At 31.2% G+C, this 20747-nt stretch overlaps 1 protein-coding gene across 2 annotated transcripts in view; it reads right to left on the bottom strand.

Annotated features, from left to right (window-relative positions):
• LOC134693574 (nucleoprotein TPR-like) overlaps window positions 1–20747 on the bottom strand; it is an 80801-nt gene that overhangs the window by 39723 nt on the left and 20331 nt on the right. For both annotated transcript variants that reach the window (XM_063554419.1, XM_063554426.1), the window contains exons 3-24: window positions 20448–20521; window positions 19974–20070; window positions 19348–19451; window positions 18195–18308; window positions 17579–17803; window positions 17307–17394; window positions 16691–16759; window positions 16112–16183; window positions 15561–15646; window positions 15062–15154; window positions 14415–14519; window positions 14057–14164; window positions 7695–7825; window positions 6750–6851; window positions 6354–6438; window positions 5703–5759; window positions 5153–5340; window positions 3979–4057; window positions 3480–3623; window positions 2648–2821; window positions 1636–1776; window positions 376–486 (exon numbers count right to left, since the gene is read on the bottom strand). In XM_063554419.1, the coding sequence (XP_063410489.1) occupies window positions 376–486; window positions 1636–1776; window positions 2648–2821; window positions 3480–3623; window positions 3979–4057; window positions 5153–5340; window positions 5703–5759; window positions 6354–6438; window positions 6750–6851; window positions 7695–7825; window positions 14057–14164; window positions 14415–14519; window positions 15062–15154; window positions 15561–15646; window positions 16112–16183; window positions 16691–16759; window positions 17307–17394; window positions 17579–17803; window positions 18195–18308; window positions 19348–19451; window positions 19974–20070; window positions 20448–20521 (2447 nt within the window). The remainder of the gene's footprint in view (window positions 1–375; window positions 487–1635; window positions 1777–2647; window positions 2822–3479; window positions 3624–3978; window positions 4058–5152; window positions 5341–5702; window positions 5760–6353; window positions 6439–6749; window positions 6852–7694; window positions 7826–14056; window positions 14165–14414; window positions 14520–15061; window positions 15155–15560; window positions 15647–16111; window positions 16184–16690; window positions 16760–17306; window positions 17395–17578; window positions 17804–18194; window positions 18309–19347; window positions 19452–19973; window positions 20071–20447; window positions 20522–20747) is intronic.

Genomic DNA, 20747 nt, shown 5'->3' with positions numbered 1-20747 from the left:
ATTGAATCAATACCTTCAGTAGTTGAATACTTCAATCCTATTATCAATTTTACCAACAGCAAATGTCCACCATACAATATTTGTCACCAAATATTAATTTTAAAATTGGTATAATTTTTTTTAACTCAATCATATTTGGGATAATGTGATTCTCTGTTGAATCAGCTTTAAGATTTTTATAAATTTTTCAGATTTTTGTTTGCTTTTGTTTTAGTAAGCCTTTACTTATCTTCCTTTAACATGTTTAAACATCTGTATATATGTGTTTACTACACATAGGTATTTCAATTTGGGAAAAGTTTTCTATCAGAGTATGTATTTGTTTTACTAACAAATATAAATCTTACACATGAACATGAAAAATCTACCACAAACCTGCTGTTTAAGTTGTTGCTTTTCTTTCTCCAAAGCTGTACATTTACTTTTGTAACTTTCCTGTTCCTTTAATGTCTGTTCTAACTGTGACCTCAAACTCTTTGTCTGTTTCTAGAAAGCAAAATAATTAACTTCTTTTAATCAATTTACTAGAATTAAGTTTGACACACCAGTCTAACATTACGATTTTTTGTTAAGAATATATTGTAGCGTTTTACTTTAATTTTGTCAAATTTGGTGGCTGTATAATGTTTATTTAAAACAAATACCCTAGCTGAAACTGTAAATCAGGAGCAAAGAAAAGTGAAAAATCTTTTATTCAACTAAGCAATTGAACAGAATCATCGTTCTGTAAAATTCTTTTTTTTGGTCTTTAACCCTTTCACCGATTGCTGCCCCGACCAAAGCTACTCTGAGACGATGGCTTCCCTGGCTTCTATTACTCAAGTGGGAGATCGTAAAAATAAATGCCAATAAAAACTTGTTTGTAGTTATTTGTGTATTTATTTCATTCACTAACATCATGTTTTGATAATTTTTTGTTCATAAAATATTTTAATTTTCTAATTTTCAGCATTATTTTGGTGAAATTCTCAAAATTCTGCTCTTTGACCCCACATCGTAATTTTTTAAGCCAGAACGGCAAAATTTTGAAAAAATATGAGGCTGTACAAATTCCTCACACTGAACGATGTCCATTCCAAGTGTTTTGTACATAAAACGACATTTTATGTCAAAAAAGTATACTTGTTTGGCTTCAATTCTTCCATATTCTTTCAAAAAAAAGTTCCCTCATTTCAAATTCTCGTAAATTCCGTAAATTTCCTCTGATTTTGGCACAGTTTTTAACAAATGGAAGCGCCATGTTTACACTTTCATCCGTGTATTCATCAAAGAAAGATAACTCATGTTTGCACTGTTTTAAGCGGGAAACATAAAAGAGGTATTCCGATCCCAGTAAAACGGGACTCATCGTCAGCTGTCTGAAGCGTGAATCCCGGTAAACCGGGACTCATCGGCGAAAGGGTTAATAAAAGATCATTTAAAACATAAAAGATAAAAGAATAAATATTAAGCAGTAACAGTGGAGCTCTCATCCTCAATTTATTCTTCGTTGAGCTAATCATAAAGTAAAATTTTATAAAAATCTGTAAAAGCAGACTTTGTGTTATGTTTAGACATGCATGGATCTAAAAGGACAAAGAACAACAACATAAATGACCATACATATGTGTTTGACTAGCACAAAAAGTTACATACCTCCCACAGAGTATTAAGTGCTCTATGTTCATCTTCTTCAGCTTTTAACTTTCTCTTCAATGTATTGACTTCCATCTCTAGTGATTCTATCTTATTACTGTATCTCGTCTTTGTATCAAACTCTGACCTTTCTAAATTATTCTATAAAGAATGAAAAAAATACATATAGTTTAGGGGCCAGCTGTAGGACACCTCCGGGTGTGGGAATTTCTCGCTACATTGAAGACCTGTTGGTGACCTTCTGCTGTTGTTTTTTCTATGGTCGGGTTGTTGTCTCTTTGACACATTCCCCATTTCCATTCTCAATTTTAATAGTATTGCATCCTGAAGTGCTATTGATTTTTTTTAATAACAATAAAGTAAAAAAGGGACAGAAGGAATTGTACTGAAAAAAGAGCTATGAATACAATGAGGACACAATGTTTATTTCAATGGACGAGATCATCCTACATCACACATGCCTGAAATTGAGTTTACACAGGAAGGTTTAGCCTTCCAGATTGCTAATGCGCCAACTTTATTCAAGTTGCATTTTTCAATTTATACATTTAAACTGAAAACATCTTTGCCTGTCAAGTCTGAAATTGGTCCATACAAGATTACAACCTGCTCCCGATATACCAGATAACACCTTAAAAAAAATATTTGCAGGAAGTATAATGCAAAAAACATATTTGCAGAATAATAATGCTGTGATTGAATATGTAATTGGATGACAAACTCTTTTAATTCTTACCTTGATAGCCTCTAAGTTTGCCCTTAACATATCATTTGATTCCTACCTTAATAGCCTCTAAGTTTGCCCTTAACATATCATTTGATTCTTACCTTAATAGCCTCTAAGTTTGTCCTTAACATATCATTTGATTCTTACTTTAATAGCCTCTAAGTTTGCCCTTAACATATCGTTTGATTCTTACCTTTATAGCCTCTAAGTTTGCCCTTAACATATCATTTGATTCTTACCTTAATAGCCTCTAAGTTTGCCCTTAACATATCATTTGATTCTTACCTTTATAGCCTCTAAGTTTGCCATTAACATGCTCTGTGATTGCCTCTCTCTTCTATGACTCTCTATTTCCTGAAGTAATCTTCCTTCTGAACTCTTTAGAAGTTCTTTCTCCATTTTGAAGTTCTGCGCCTGAGCCTGAGCTCTAGCAAGATTTTCTTGTGATGACATTGCATCCTAAATTATAAAGTGTACACTCTTAGAGATAAGTAACATTTCTGTTCGGTGTAAACTGTAAAAAACATATGCATCCTGCTATGCTAAACTGCTCTACCATACATTTAAATAACTCACGCTATTGAGGGCTTAACAATTGTCACTTGTTGACCTTGGAGTGACTTTTAAATTTCTGATAAGGGAAGTTTGGTTGCTATGTCATTTTAAAAACCTAACATTTTTTATTATTCATACATGTTTTAAAGGAACAAATAGTTTGTAGCTAATTCTTCATATCGATCTCCAACCTCAATGCTTACTGCAAGATGAAAGAAAAGTCAGAGTTTTTACAATGCTGACCCTGAAATACTAATAAGAATATTAACTGTAAATGTCTTTTCTGATGTTTTCTAGCTATTGTTTTTTATATATTTATGACGGCTAATAAGTAATTCATGGTTTGCCGGAACAAAAAAGCAAACTCTAATTACACACTGAAGTAATGTAACAGCTGCACAATAACTTTAGAAATGCATATTATAAGAAATATTTTGAAATTCCCCTTTTAAGACGTCCATACACTCTCATGTCAAAAATAATTTTATTCAGCTGTATTGATATTCATATAAGATACAGAAACACATCAAGCTTTACTGCATAAATGTTACATGATACTCACCTGTCTAAGTGTATTGACTGTCTGTTCATGCTTGGCTACAGATGTAGAATATTTCTGTACTTTTTCTCTAAGGGAGGCAATTTCTTTTTTATAACCTTCATTATTACTAAGTAAAACTTTGTATCTCTCAGCCTGGAAATCTAACTGTAAAAAATAAATGATATTCAGTTAAAACATTATTATAACAGTCTGAAATTAATCATGATTGTACTAGTTTCATTTTTGTGCATTGTAATCACTTACATAACAATTACTCGTTTTCAGAAATAGCACAATTACTGATTAAATGCGATTGCACTGCAAAATGTAACAAATTAAAGCTAATTACCATTTTTCCATACCTGTAACAGACTTGACTTTAAAAATCTTTAAAAAAAATGTTTAAAATTCAATGCTTATCATAAGAATATACCTAGAGGAAGAGAAAGAACATATGGTTATCCACAAAAACCTTATGAATAATTGTTGATATTTCAGTTTTTTATTTAAGTATTTTTACCTGTGATGCTAATTTAGCATTCTGTACTCTGGTATCCGCTTGATTCTGTCTTGTTTTATCTATCTGCTCATTTAACATTCTGTAAACAAGTAAAGATATCTTGTTAAATAAGTGTCAAGTAAAAACAACGTGAATTGCAATCTGTCAATTTCACTAATTGCTCTGATAATTTTTTGGGGTATTTACATGCTCAAGATTTTTCCTTATTTTTTTAGTTATATACATGCTCAAGAATTTTATTTTATACTCTAACATGCTGTAAATTCCAAATTATTGCATACATTTATTATTTCGATTATGTCATTCTAGACTAAAATGCTATTTTAATTTTTAAACAAGAGGCTGTCACAACGACATATGTTTTACATGGATCACTAAAGACTAGTGAACTTAATAAAAACAAGAGGCTGTCACAACGACAGCAAACCGGATTTATTAACATTTATTTGTGTCCTGGCAATATCACAAGAACCATTACTGATGATTGGTGAAAGTGAAAATCGTCAATATCAAATTTGACCTCTATTTTGTCATCAGTATTAACATATTAAAATTTAAAATGCTTAGATTGAATGGTTCGTGAGTAAATGCAACAACGTGAATGGAAACACCATTTTACGATCTTCCAAGAACCATAACTTCTGAATGGTAAAAGTCAAAATCATCATTATTGAACTTGACCTCTATTTTGTCATCAGTAACAACCTATTAGAATTTGAAAAGCTTTGGTTGAATGGTTCATGAGAAAATGCACGGACACGACTGGAAACACCATTTTTCAATCTTTCAAGAACCATTACTCCTGAACGGTAAAAGTCAAAATCGTCATTATTGAACTTGACCTCCATTTTGTCACCAGTAACAACATATTCAAATTTGGGAAGCTTTGGTAGAACAGTTCATGCGTAAATGCACGGACACGACTGGAAACGCCATTTTTTCAATCTTTCAAGAACCATAACTACTGAACGGTAAAAGTCAAAATCACCATTAATGAACTTGACCTTCATTTAGTGGTCAGTAACAACATATTAAAATTTGAAAAGCTTTGGTTGAATGGTTCATGAGTTAATGCATGGACAACATTTGATTGCTGAGTTTAAATCATTGCAATTATAATCCTGTCACATTTTTTGCAACAATTTATGAATTTACTGTAGTTAATGTAATCCACCTTTCATTTTCACTTCTTTCTTTTTTATAAGTACTGAAATCTTCAGTCATCTGTTTCAATGCAACCTTGGTTTCTTCCATAGTTTTATCTAGACCTGGACTCCTCATTGATGTTACAGGACTCTGAAGACTAGCACTGACACTTCTACTGGGCTTTGGTGTGTTCATGAAGGAATGTGGCAATGTTCCCTATAATAATATTTCATAGGTGTAGTCATAGAAAGATGGCACTGTTTCTATAACAACATTCCAATTTCAAATTTGCACACATTGTGTATGATTTTTATTTCAACAAATATTTAAATTAGTAGTAAATGTTTCCATCAAAGATTAACATGGATCTTCTTTAAATAAAACTATCTTATACGTTGACCCAAAAAGAATCAACCCAATGTTCATGGACTCCAAAAAAAGACTTTTTTTTTTTAACTTAAAAAAAATGATGGAAAACTAGCAATGAATATGAAAAAAGAAACAAAATCATATTAGAATCTTGTAAACTATAATAATGTACAGAAATACCCCACATATACGCATTAGTATTAACTCACCGCAGTCTCTTGTGCTAGAACTTTGTACATATCTCTCTGATTCACAATAGCTTCAACCTATTAAAAAATAAGATGGAAATTTACATTTATTTTAACAATTTACTAGAAAAAATGTTCAAAATATCAATAATAGTCATATTTTTGTTGTTGATTTGAATGCTATTGTTTAATATTTAACAGACACCTACAACGACATGCATTAATGTAATGGACATAATACACCTAATCACTATTTATTCCATTCCGGATAAGTTCTAAAATTACACAACTCTTTCATCCAGTTGAAGCTATCAGGGACCCTGTTTAAACAATTCACCATGCATGATACTTTTTAATGAGACCTGTTTAAACTACCGTAAATACTTCAAACAAAATATTTTTTTCCTTCAAATTTTAATTACGAAAAAAGTGGATCATACTATATCAAAGTTTCTTGATGATCACTTTTTAAAGTTTTTCCTCCCTCAGCTCACTGCTGATGACCTCCATTTTCAGCACGTGTGAAGTTGTATAAATGACTGTTTTTCCAGGAATGGACTAAATAGTGATAAGGTGTATTGATTTTGCTTTTGTGTATTGCTATTTCAATCCATAACTGAGACCTCAACATATTTTTAACAAATCTTTTTTGTAAAGTTAATAATGACTTACCATCTCTTGCTGTCTATCTCTAGCCATCTTTAGCTCTTTCAATTCATTGTGTGCAATATAAAGCTGATCTTTTAGTTCCTTTGTTCTGCAATTTAAAAAAAGGAATTTGTAGAAACTGGAGAAAACTGATTTTTATAAAACATGAAGCTATCAAATGGAAACTTTGCATAATATTTTAGATTAATGAACTATATAATATAAATCTAATACTTTTCAACATTTCTTCTTATGCAAATGCAAAACCAAACATGAAACTAGCTTATATTTGGCCAAATATTCCAAATTAAAAAAAATCTAAGTGAAATATATCAGTGAGGCCTTCTCTTGAATAAAACCAAACATATAACGGCCTTCAATTAATAAACTGTGTAATACAAAGAACAACATATAATTTACTTAGATTCTGTGGCTAATTTTTCTTCTTCTTCTTTCTTTTCACTCAGTTCTCGTATCACAGCTATAAGTCTCTGATTTTGTCTCTGTAGATCTTCTATGTCCCTGTAGACATGTATACAAACATAATAAAATTATATTAATAGAATATTCATTTATTATAAAATTCATATCACTGTCAGGGTGGTACATTTATTCAAACAAACAAAATCTCAACTTTCTGCTAAATAAGCTATTATAGCTGAAATGTATGATGTCAGAGAAAGAGAGAGAGGGTAACACATCTTTGGAGTGAATTAAGACATAACTACAGTTTTGTAGCCCTGCATGATAAAACAATCTATAAATGAAAAAAATTAAAATGTGTTGAATTGATTATTTTGTTACATTGGTTGTAATGAAATAGTGTTATTCCACTTAATTAAAAAAAAAACATATTTCAACTCCTCTGACATTCTACAACAGTGTTTGTTGTTGAAACATTAAAGCTGCATCAAAACAAATATTGGGAATGTGTAGAAAAACATGGTCCTCGTTTTTTTTCGACAGCCCATGGTCAATGTAATGAAAGTATAAATTATTGAAGAATTCAAGTAGGCAAAAATATTTGGACTGAAAAATACAGACAATTAACTCTAGCACTATGTGAATTGTTGAAAGATTAAATTAATTAATGTGTTATTCTGCCAGTTGTTGAATATTTTTCTATATTTGGAATCTTCAATTAGTTATTCTATAATCAATGGCCTACATGTGAATAATTTGGATGGTACAACATAGATGAACTGACAATTTCTTTTTGCTGATGCAATATAAAAAATGTGATCTTCAATCTAGTATCTAGTTTCAAATGAAATAGCATGCTGAATTGACATGTTCTACTATTGATCCAAATGTAACTAGGTAGATACTATTGTATCTGATGAACTGACAAGTTTTCTTACTCACCTAAAAGTGACAAGTTTAGATGATATTGCTTCACATGAACTACTGATTTCTGATGATGATACATTGGCATCCTCTGACCTTACAATTCTTCCAGTTTTGACTTCCTCTATCTCTTTTACTAAGAACTGAACCTATGTGTAAATAAATGATTATTGTCATTGTATCATAAACAGACAAAAGAAACTGTTAAATTTGACTAAAACTAACAAAACTAGACAAAATTGAGATGTGAGTCATCTCTTTGGGCCCTGATGTGAATAACGTGTGGTAAATAATTTGTACCTTTAACAGAGGACATGAAATCATAATGGTTCTAGAGATATAAAGTAGACACTTTCTATACTTTAGGACATGGGGTTGTCAACTGAACAAGATTTTGACCTTGACCTTTGACCTCAGAAGTTATTCATAAATTTTGACACACCCTCTGGTGTTGGTTAATATATATGTCAAGTATAAACTTTGAAATCATAACGGTTCTCTAGATATAGAGCAGACATAATTTGTTACCCACAGACGGACAGACTGATTACTATAGGGTGTTTGCCATTTAGCAAGGCCCTGAAAATGTATAAATGTTTAATAATTCAAACTTTTCAAGCACAACTGATTGACGAGAAAGAATTTATTACAAACAATCATTTTGAGGTATTATAGTACAGTGAAACCTGGGTAAACCGAACCCTGATAAAACCGAATTTCAGTGTAAACCGAACAATTTTCAAAGTCCCACAAAATTTCCCTATCATTTAAAGTTAATCTAACCTGAAATAACCGAACCCTGTCAACACCGAATACCGAACGCCTTTTGATGGCTCGTTAGTAAATTTTTATCTAAAAATTACCTGTCAATATCGATCGATAGCAATCAAAACAATAAAATATTATAATGATTTGCATGATTTAAATAAACAAACACAGGATGGCAGAGTATCCCTGAGGGTATTTGAGGTTTAATGAACTTACATGTGAGTTGTAATTACAAACTAATTAGCATGTATGTGTCCATGTATAAAATGATTGTTTTGTAAAGAAACGATAAAAAATTGACCAGCTGTACCCCCACCGCCGATAATGACAAGAATGGAACTTTCCCTCGGATCAATTAAATGCACCTTACTCCAATAATTACGGCCACAAAATCGTAACTGCCATTCTGTAACTAAACTGTTTAATTAAATAATAGTTTTAAAGCCCTTCACTGGATTAAAAAGTCGTGCAACACAACAAGGTAAATTGATTTCGATTGCTGAATTCCCTTTAGATGCCCTATATATTTGATTCGAATGCTCCCGAGGACTTCCGTTAGCTATTTAGCAACGATAAAGTCCAAGAATAAACTGGATCCCTGCTGTTGTTTCACTGTTTTTGTGTTTTGAAGTATCAATCAGCCGGTGATCAGTTTAGTCCGAGAACTCGTGTGAACAATGACGTTCCCGATTCAACTAAGGACTCTTCATTTGACAGTGACTGTGAGTCTGAATTGGTCAGTGACTTAACGGTTGAGGACATAGTTATAAAATGCAAATTCGCTCCCCGACGAGCGTGATTGACGGAGTGGCGTTTGATTTATAAACAAAAATGTATCAAAACGTCTATCTTCATCTTCTTTTATTTTTAAATTTACATCTAAATCAACACAAAAATAAACTGTCGTCTGTTGTGTCACCTTTTATCCTTTGTCAGTAAATGCCAAAATTATTTTGGTGTCGACATCCGTTTACCTCTATAATCCGAACACCTGTGAAAACCGAACAAAACGCAAAGTCCCGTGGGTGTTCGGTTTGGACAGGTTTCACTGTATATCGCATGACAGAATTCTTCATAAGACTAAAAACTCTGTTTTTATAAACAGCCTTCAAGGATATATTGTGATTTATGGTACATAGCCTACCTGATGTGATAGATCTAACATTTGTTGTTGATATTTGTGATTTATGGTACACAGCCTACCTGATGTGATAGATCTAACATTTGTTTTTGATATTTGTGATTTATGGTACACAGCATACCTGATGTGATAGGTCTAACATTTGTTGTTGATATTTGTGATTTATGGTACACAGCCTACCTGATGTGATAGGTCTAACATTTGTTGTTGATATTTCTGATTTATGGTACATAGCCTACCTGATGTGATAGGTCTAACATTTGTTTTTGATATTTGTGATTTAAGGTACAAAGCCTACCTGATGTGATAGGTCTAACATTTGTTGTTGATATTTGTGATGTATGGTAGCCTACCTGATGTGATAGATCTAACATTTGTTGTTGCTATTTGTGATTTATGGTACACAGCCTACCTGATGTGATAGGTCTAACATTTGTTTTTGATATTTGTGATTTATGGTACACAGCCTACCTGATGTGATAGGTCTAACATTTGTTGTTGATATTTGTGATTTAAGGTACAAAGCCTACCTGATGTGATAGATCTAACTTTTGTTGTTGCTATTTGTGATTTATGGTACACAGCCTACCTGATGTGATAGATCTAACATTTGTTTTTGATATTTGTGATTTATGGTACACAGCCTACCTGATGTGATAGATCTAACATTTGTTGTTGATATTTGTGATTTATGGTACACAGCCTACCTGATGTGATAGATCTAACATTTGTTTTTGATATTTGTGATTTATGGTACACAGCCTACCTGATGTGATAGGTCTAACATTTGTTGTTGATATTTGTGATTTATGGTACACAGCCTACCTGATGTGATAGATCTAACATTTGTTGTTGATATTTGTGATTTATGGTACACAGCCTACCTGATGTGATAGATCTAACATTTGTTTTTGATATTTGTGATTTATGGTACACAGCCTACCTGATGTGATAGGTCTAACATTTGTTGTTGATATTTGTGATTTAAGGTACAAAGCCTACCTGATGTGATAGATCTAACTTTTGTTGTTGATATTTGTGATTTATGGTACACAGCCTACCTGATGTGATAGATCTAACATTTGTTTTTGATATTTGTGATTTATGGTACACAGCCTACCTGATGTGATAGATCTAACATTTGTTGTTGATATTTGTGATTTATGGTACAAAGCCTAGCTGATGTGATAGATCTAACATTTGTTGTTGGTATTTGTGATTTATGGTACATAGCCTACCTGATGTGATAGATCTAACATTTGTTGTTGGATATTTGTGATTTATGGTACATAGCCTACCTGATGTGATAGGTCTAACATTTGTTGTTGGATATTTGTGATTTATGGTACACAGCCTACCTGATGTGATAGATCTTACATTTGTTGTTGATATTTGTGATTTATGGTACATAGCCTACCTGATATGACAGATCTAACATTTGTTGTTGGTATTTGTGATTTATGGTACATAGCCTACCTGATGTGATAGGTCTAACATTTGTTGGATATTTGTGATTTATGGTACATAGCCTACCTGATGTGATAGATCTTACATTTGTTGTTGATATTTGTGATTTATGGTACAAAGCCTACCTGATGTGATAGATCTATCATTTGTTGTTGATATTTGTGATTTATGGTACAAAGCCTACCTGATGTGATAGATCTAACATTTGTCGTTGATATTTGTGATTTATGGTACATAGCCTACCTGATGTGATAGATCTAACATTTGTTGTTGATATTTGTGATTTATGGTACATAGCCTACCTGATGTGATAGATCTAACATTTGTTGTTGATATTTGTGATTTATGGTAGCATACCTGATGTGATAGGTCTGACATTTGTTGTTGATATTTGTGATTTATGGTACAAAGCCTACCTGATGTGATAGATCTAACATTTGTTGTTGATATTTGTGATTTATGGTACAAAGCCTACCTGATGTGATAGATCTAACATTTGTTGTTGATATTTGTGATTTATGGTACATAGCCTACCTGATGTGATAGATCTAACATTTGTTTTCGATATTTGTGATTTATGGTACATAGCCTAGCTGATGAGATAGATCTAACATTTGTTGTTGATATTTGTGATTTATGGAACATAGCCTACCTGATGTGATAGGTCTAACATTTGTTGTTGATATTTGTGATTTAAGGTACACAGCCTACCTGATGTGATAGGTCTAACATTTGTTGTTGATATTTGTGATTTATGGTACATAGCCTAGCTGATGTGATAGATCTAACATTTGTTGTTGATATTTGTGATTTATGGTACATAGCCTAACTGATGAGATAGATCTAACATTTGTTGTTGATATTTGTGATTTATGGAACATAGCCTACCTGATGTGATAGGTCTGACATTTGTTGTTGATATTTGTGATTTAAGGTACACAGCCTACCTGATGTGATAGATCTTACATTTGTTGTTGATATTTGTGATTTATGGTACACAGCCTACCTGATGTGATAGATCTAACATTTGTTGTTGATATTTGTGATTTATGGTACACAGCCTACCTGATGTGATAGATCTAACATTTGTTGTTGATATTTGTGATTTATGGTACACAGCCTACCTGATGTGATAGGTCTAACATTTGTTGTTGATATTTGTGATTTAAGGTACAAAGCCTACCTGATGTGATAGATCTAACTTTTGTTGTTGATATTTGTGATTTATGGTACACAGCCTACCTGATGTGATAGATCTAACATTTGTTTTTGATATTTGTGATTTATGGTACACAGCCTACCTGATGTGATAGATCTAACATATGTTGTTGATATTTGTGATTTATGGTACAAAGCCTAGCTGATGTGATAGATCTAACATTTGTTGTTGGTATTTGTGATTTATGGTACAAAGCCTACCTGATGTGATAGATCTTACATTTGTTGTTGATATTTGTGATTTATGGTACATAGCCTACATGATATGACAGATCTAACATTTGTTGTTGGTATTTGTGATTTATGGTACATAGCCTACCTGATGTGATAGGTCTAACATTTGTTGGATATTTGTGATTTATGGTACATAGCCTACCTGATGTGATAGATCTTACATTTGTTGTTGATATTTGTGATTTATGGTACAAAGCCTACCTGATGTGATATATCTATCATTTGTTGTTGATATTTTTGATTTATGGTACAAAGCCTACCTGATGTGATAGATCTAACATTTGTTGTTGATATTTGTGATTTATGGTACATAGCCTACCTGATGTGATAGATCTAACATTTGTTGTTGATATTTGTGATTTATGGTACATAGCCTACCTGATGTGATAGATCTAACATTTGTTGTTGATATTTGTGATTTATGGTAGCATACCTGATGTGATAGATCTAACATTTGTTGTTGATATTTGTGATTTATGGTACAAAGCCTACCTGATGTGATAGATCTAACATTTGTTGTTGATATTTGTGATTTATGGTACATAGCCTACCTGATGTGATAGGTCTAACATTTGTTGTTGATATTTGTGATTTAAGGTACACAGCCTACCTGATGTGATAGATCTTACATTTGTTGTTGATATTTGTGATTTATGGTACATAGCCTACCTGATGTGATAGGTCTGACATTTGTTGTTGATATTTGTGATTTAAGGTACGCAGCCTACCTGATGTGATAGATCTTACATTTGTTGTTGATATTTGTGATTTATGGTACATAGCCTACCTGATGTGATAGGTCTAACATTTGTTGTTGATATTTGTGATTTAAGGTACACAGCCTACCTGATGTGATAGATCTAACTTTTGTTGTTGATATTTGTGATTTAAGGTACAAAGCCTACCTGATGTGATAGGTCTAACAATTGTTGTTGGATATTTGTGATTTATGGTACACAGCCTACCTGATGTGATAGATCTAACATTTGTTGTTGATATTTGTGATTTAAGGTACACAGCCTACCTGATGTGATAGATCTAACTTTTGTTGTTGATATTTGTGATTTAAGGTACACAGCCTACCTGATGTGATAGATCTAACTTTTGTTGTTGATATTTGTGATTTAAGGTACACAGCCTACCTGATGTGATAGATCTAACTTTTGTTGTTGATATTTGTGATTTAAGGTACACAGCCTACCTGATGTGATAGGTCTAACATTTGTTGTTGGATATTTGTGATTTATGGTACACAGCCTACCTGATGTGATAGATCTAACATTTGTTGTTGATATTTGTGATTTAAGGTACACAGCCTACCTGATGTGATAGATCTAACATTTGTTGCCGATATTTGTGATTTATGGTACATAGCCTACCTGATGTGATAGGTCTGACATTTGTTGTTGATATTTGTGATTTATGGTAGCCTACCTGATGTGATAGATCTGACATTTGTTGTTGATATTTGTGATTTATGGTACATAGCCTACCTGATGTGATAGATCTAACATTTGTTGTTGATATTTGTGATTTATGGTACACAGCCTACCTGATGTGACAGATCTAGCATTTGTTGTTGATATTTATGATTTTCTCTCTGCATGTGATTAAATTTCCTGATGCTCTCATCTGCCTCTGATCTCAAATTCTGATTTTCCTGCAGAAAAGTATAAGATTCGTGCTATAAATATTTTTTTAAATTTTAAACAAGTGTTGAATTCAATCTCATTAATTAACCTATTCAGAATCAAATGCATGTTTCCCTTAAATGAAGCCTACAGAAAAATTTATTATGTAAGCACTTTTTCAAACACTCAAAATTTAATGCTGAGAATGGCTATTGTTGACATTTATAAATGAACCTGACCAATATACATACCAATAATGAACTAGCTAACTGTACATACCAATAATGAACTATCCAACTGTTTGGTCAACTGATCAATATTCTGTAAAGCCTGTACATAATCCTCTTTTTGCTTCTTTAGGACAGGTGCCTTTTCTTCTATTTCCTGTACAAAAGATAAGCATCAAATTCTGAATTTTTACTACACAGACACTAATGTTTTACATGGATCACTAAAGACTAGTGAACTTAATAAAAATGAAACAATCTGTAATAATGCATTTCCACCTTGTACCAAATCAAGGTATGTCAAATGGGAATGATAGCCATACTTGTCATTCTTGTAAGAATATCATACTGTGCATACTGACCCCCCAAAGACAGAAACAGTGCATTGGTTTGACCTATATGTTTTATCTTTTGGTATTTACTTACTGTTGGATCTTACTCCAAGTTCAAGTGGTCTTTCAAAGTGACATTATGAAACCTTTTCAAGCTGTCTGTTTGATGTGAGTTTTATGCTTATTCTTGAAAACCATGTGGATAGCTTCAACTGTGATTATTTGACCTCTCTATTCTAGTCAATGACCACCTATCATTTAATTACTATAACACTAGAACTAGACTAAACTTTAGGGTGGAAATAAATTTTTAATAAAAGCATTCACTTGTATCTTAAAAATGTTTGAAAAGAAAAAATTGACTTACATGAAGTATATCATCCAGGTATTGCTGCAGTCTCTTGTTTTCTTCTTTCTCTAACATAAGCTCATCAGATACATTCACAAAAGCATTGTATATCTGGAATATAAAATGTTTAATACTTAGATAATACTTGTCAAGATTTTTAACTTGGATATTCTACACTCTAGTGAGGACTGTTATTTCAATTACAACTTGTACCACCTGTGGTATGTTAGTACCTCACTGATGTGATTATTTTTTTTTCTAGTCAACATCATAAGAAGGAATCAATTTTTTACAAACTCATAATACAACCACTTATGTCGGATATACAAAATCATCCAAAACAAACCCTAATGTATTATTAAGAAATCTGTAACTCCTACAGATCAAACTTGTGTAATGGGACCTACAAGTTATATCCCTTTCTGTAATGAGACAACTATATGTTTATCTTAGGAGTAAGGTACCAGCTTCCTGAAAATTGTAATGAGATCAGCTATGTGTACATTGTATATCTTACCTGTGTTAATGTCATGCCAGATTTTAAATATTTACTGGTGGCAGCCGCTGATGGAAACATGGAGTCCACTTGCTGGTCGGTGGCATCTGATAAAATAATTACATGGTTCAACAACAGTGCAGAAATAATAAAATACAAGTAAATTTAAAAATTGAGTACCAGTATTGCAGTGAAAAGATTGGATAAGTAAAATGAAAGGAATATCATGTTCCTTATAGTTTTAAATTTTACATACATCATTAAATAAAAAATATGTTTTACATCATTTTAAACAATATAATGTGGATTCATTTTTTTTTTGTGGGTATCAATTTTCGTTGATTGCTGAAATGTTACATATTCGTGGATATTTGATTTTGAGGTTTTGACAATCTCTGTATATAAAGCCTATTGAAAATATGATATTCGTTGAACATTTGAATTCATGGTTCACATGTACACACTAAAACCCACAAAAAATGGTATTCAACTAATTATAATGAATAACAGTATTCATAAAGTAATCATAACAAAGTAAAAAAAAAAAATGCTTGTTCCACTATTACACTTACTTTTCTTCCTTGCTGCATCAATAAGGTCATTAGCATTCACCAACTCTTGCTTTAACAGCCTGATTCCACTCTCTACATGGTAAATAAATAGGATAAATTTGTTTGATACATTGCAAATTGATGCTTCTTACTTTGTTGATGTGAGGAGGATTTCATCTATGCTAGTCTGCTTCAGTAACAATTCTTATATTTATTGTATAATTTTAATGTAAATACAGTCATTCATATTTATTGAAACAAATTTTATCAACACTTGCCTAGTATTTTATCGTATCCTTATCTCTTTTCTATATCTACATATATGTCAGAGCTTTGATAGTGTCTACTAAATTGATATAAATCTATGTTATTCAATATTAAATATTGATGGTGTTCTTTAAAATGTTCATGTCCTTCAGTAGGGCCATGATTGCAAAATAAGAATTCTCCTTCTTTAATAGGATTGTCAATTATACTTTATCGCAGTAAATGTGAAGTCTTGAAATTTTTTACCAAAAACTAACAATTTTTTTTTTCAATAATTTAAAGCAGTTCCATAGTGTACTTTCTTTTCTTCTCTTCAAGTTAAGCTAAATTTACCTCGATCCTCAATTTCTTTGTTAAGTTTTTCAATCTCATTATCTTTTTCTTTTTCCATATTAGTATGATCTGACAAAACAGAATATGACATATAAATTCTAGTGGAGTCAAACTAACATATTAAACATGGAGTAACAATATCATTGATAAATACCACCATATTGCACATAATGGGATAAGTAATGAAATTATGACAATGTCATGGGATAAGTAATGAAATTATGACAATGTTAATAAATTTAGAAAACATAAATATACATTTTACCATAATTCCTTCCCTGACAAAACTGAAAGTAGGTGTGCAGTGTAAATTTCTTTTTTCATGTAACTACATGAACACAAGTACACATATTTTCTTGTAATATTCACAAAATTTTTAGTTACTTTTTGTATTAAGTTATCATTTTATGTACCATTCATTGATTGCTCTTATAATTAAATAACAAAAGTTATGGTAGCATTCTTTTCTAGTCAAATATACACACAGTAAAATCTTTTATATGGTTTTAATGAGATATCAAAAACAGTATCTAGGTGCAGGAGTGATTATTAAGTTAACACCTAGAGTTGAAACTCTATAAACTGATCATGGAGAAAATAAAGAAATGTAGCATACCATTTGCAGAATCTCTTAGTAATTTCTGTAGTTCATCTACAGCTCTACTTAATTCCTTTATTTTTTCTTCAGCTTCTTCTGCCGAAGTCTAAAAAAAAGAAAACATTCAATGTAAATCATTTTTTTAGTCTAGCTATATGACTACATGTACACATATTAAAATCCAGTTATTTCTTTAGGTAGCACAATAGTTATCAGAATGATAACACACTTGATTATCATTTAATGTGACAGAATTAATTTTTGTCACAAAATAATTTTATGAAAATTACCCTGTAAAGTTCTGACAGTTTTGACTTGGCCTCCAGCTCCTGTCTAAACTGTTCTTCACTCTGTATCTGTGAATCACACACATCTTTAGACTTCTGAATGAGTTTATCTATCCTCTGAGCCTGATCACTGTTGGTTTTCCTTAGAGTTTCCATAGAATTGGTTAACTGTCTTAATTCTTCTGTCTTCTCCTCTAACTGTGTCTGTAGATCTATCAATTTACTTGACTGAAATAAAGGGCATTTAGTTATACTAAATTATTGGTAATATTTTCTTTCAAAATAAAACATATGGTTCACTCTGGAATAAGTGTTTAATTGTCATAGGTGCAAAAATACAATAATAGCAGAGATCAAAGATCATTGACCAATATATCAAATCCAAAATTCATTCAAATATATAGTGCCCAGTTGTTCAAACTTTGAAGATAATATAAATCTTTAAAGGAGTCTATGTTTCTTATGACTGAGATATACAAGTTTATATGTTGAAAATATTTACTGTTGTTGAACTAAATTCAATTTTAAAAACTTCTGCATGTACTTAACTGCTGATGAATTACTGATAAAACACTAGTGTTACAATCCAAGCACAAAAGTATGCCACATATCTAAATACCTGTTCTTTTCTGTTATTCATTAATTCCTTTGTTTTTTCACCAAGTTCCTTATTTAACCAATCAATCTGTCCTTTCATCTGTTCATTTTCTTGTTGTAATCTTTTTGATTGAAACTAGCAAAATAATAAAAAGAAAACATTGTTTGAATGTATTCTGCTTGTTGTTTCATTCTCTTGTATTGTACATCTCCTTTTCTTCACTCGTCTTTCTTTTCTTTGTTTTCCTGACAAAACTAACTTCTGGTCACAAAGTAAGTTCTAGTTGAGTCACAACTCTCATCACCATATTGATCATAATTTATTGTTTAAATTTGATTAAAAAAAATTAAAATAATAAAATATAACAAATTGGAGAATGATGTCTCATTTAATGTTTCCATTTTTTATTTTAAAAACATAACAATTGAAAAAACAGTTTTTCTTTAAATATTGTGAAAAAAATAAATTCTAAACAAGAACTATTTTCTGACATGGAGTCGTTTCTTTTCCTTAAAAAAATTTGCTTTCAAGTAAATCATTAAGCAATAATGGATCTTGTCATTTAAAGAATTTTGCATTGATGGTAGATCTTTTTTAAATTCTGCATTTGAAGTTTTTCTAGACTGATTTTCAGGGGTGATTTAGAACTTAGCCTATGGTTATAGAGTGTATGTTGACTTTAATATGTCTTTTGGTGGACTGCATCTGTCTTTAATATTGATGTATATCATACATCATCTTTTCTATTTATGATTAACCTTATTTTATATAAAACAGTTACAATTTGTGTTAACAGAAATACGTATTGGAGCAGTAAATGTCCTCACAAAAGGATGGAGAAATTATTTATTTACGTTACAATAAGATTATGTTGTATTTTCCCTTCATTACTATGCATTAATTTCAACCTACTATCCCCAAAATATCAGATTTTCTTTTGTATCATTATATGTTAATTCAATTGTGCCACAGTTCTTTCAGAAAAGCTTAAAATTAACATTTGATATTCATTATTAATAATTCATTTTACTTCAACTTTGAATTATTTCTTAAAACTCAGCAATGTAGCTCCATTTGGATCCCATGTTTTATAAATTGTCCTATCCATACAAAATGAAACCTATATGCATGTTCTTATGGGTGTCATAAAAATATTTTTTCTCTCTATGTTTACCTCTATGGTAACCATACTACTTTGCATGTCTGATAACTTGGCTTGTGCTTCAAACTTGGCTGTGTTAGCCTTTGACAACTTCTCTGTGAAATCTTTCCATTCATCTACAAAATAATGTCATACTTAATAATACCATTATAATACATATAACATTGCTTTATTTCTAATTTGTGCTAGATGACATTGGATTATCAGAATACTAATTTGATATGGCATGTATGGTAAGTGTGTCCATTTGACACAACATTTAATGTATCCAATTATGTAACATCATTTGAAAAAATCTGACACATTATCTTATTATCGCTATTTTGTGCATTTTTCCTTTGATTTTTTGGTGATAATTTTCATTTCATGCTACTCACTTGAGATAGAAAATTATCGCTAGAAACTAAGCAGGCACGTGGCATTGGTAATGAAATTGACAACATTGTCATAGGAAAAATAGCGATAAACAGGTTATCATTGATAATCTCAACTCGATTGTGCCTTTCTCACCTTGACCGTCCAGGCTCAAGCGAGAATATGAATCTCGTTTAGATGATCAACAATAATCTATGATTATCATCGAATAGTGTATGAATTTCATATATAGCTATCTTGATAAATGTATAAAATTGATATACCATTTAATCGGTCTAATTCTTTATTCTTTTTCTCCAATAACACAGTAAGATCTCTTTTCTCTGCTTCAAGCTGTTCATTGGATCTTGTAAGTTGCAACTAATTAAAATATGAACATATGTATAACACATGACAAATTTCTTTTTTTATTTATGTCAGAATATATTGTTGATTATATGCTATCAGTGTTTCAAAGAAAGCTTATAAATGAAAAAAAATGTCTAGAAAAATATACACAAAAGTACTTGTGGTAATTCTGAACAATATTGTACATGTTGTAAGCATGAAATGCTATTTTTTTAAGAAAACTTTTTTTTTAAAAACATTTTTATTCACGTTTTAATTTGAAGGAAAACATCCAACATGATCAAAGAATCTAAAAAAATTAGAAAATATTTTTAAAATCAAGTTAAAACAAAACCATAATACAGATCTGGATCAAGAATAACTGATTTTTTTGCCATCTTCATATTTACCTGTGATGTGAGGCTTCCTTCTTGTGTATCTCCAAGCTCTGTGAATTTCTCTGATACTTCTTTGTATTTTTGTTCTGTGTAAAGAATTGACATAAACATACATTTTTTTAAGTTGCTTTCTTTGTAAAACATCATATGGTGTATTTTCTCTGTACAACAATTCATATCATCATTTCAATTCAATTTCTTAATAATGTATTGTATTATATACATGAAATAAAAAAAGAAGATGTGGAATGATTGCCAATGAGACAACCAGGGTTTCCCCATGGTCAACTATTTTTTTCGCCACCTCTTTCG

The sequence above is a fragment of the Mytilus trossulus genome, chromosome 1, assembly GCF_036588685.1.
Source record: "Mytilus trossulus isolate FHL-02 chromosome 1, PNRI_Mtr1.1.1.hap1, whole genome shotgun sequence".
NCBI classification, from domain to species: domain Eukaryota; kingdom Metazoa; phylum Mollusca; class Bivalvia; order Mytilida; family Mytilidae; genus Mytilus; species Mytilus trossulus.
The sequence above is the reverse complement of the archived record's forward strand: the minus strand, read 5'-3'. Positions and strand labels throughout refer to the sequence as shown.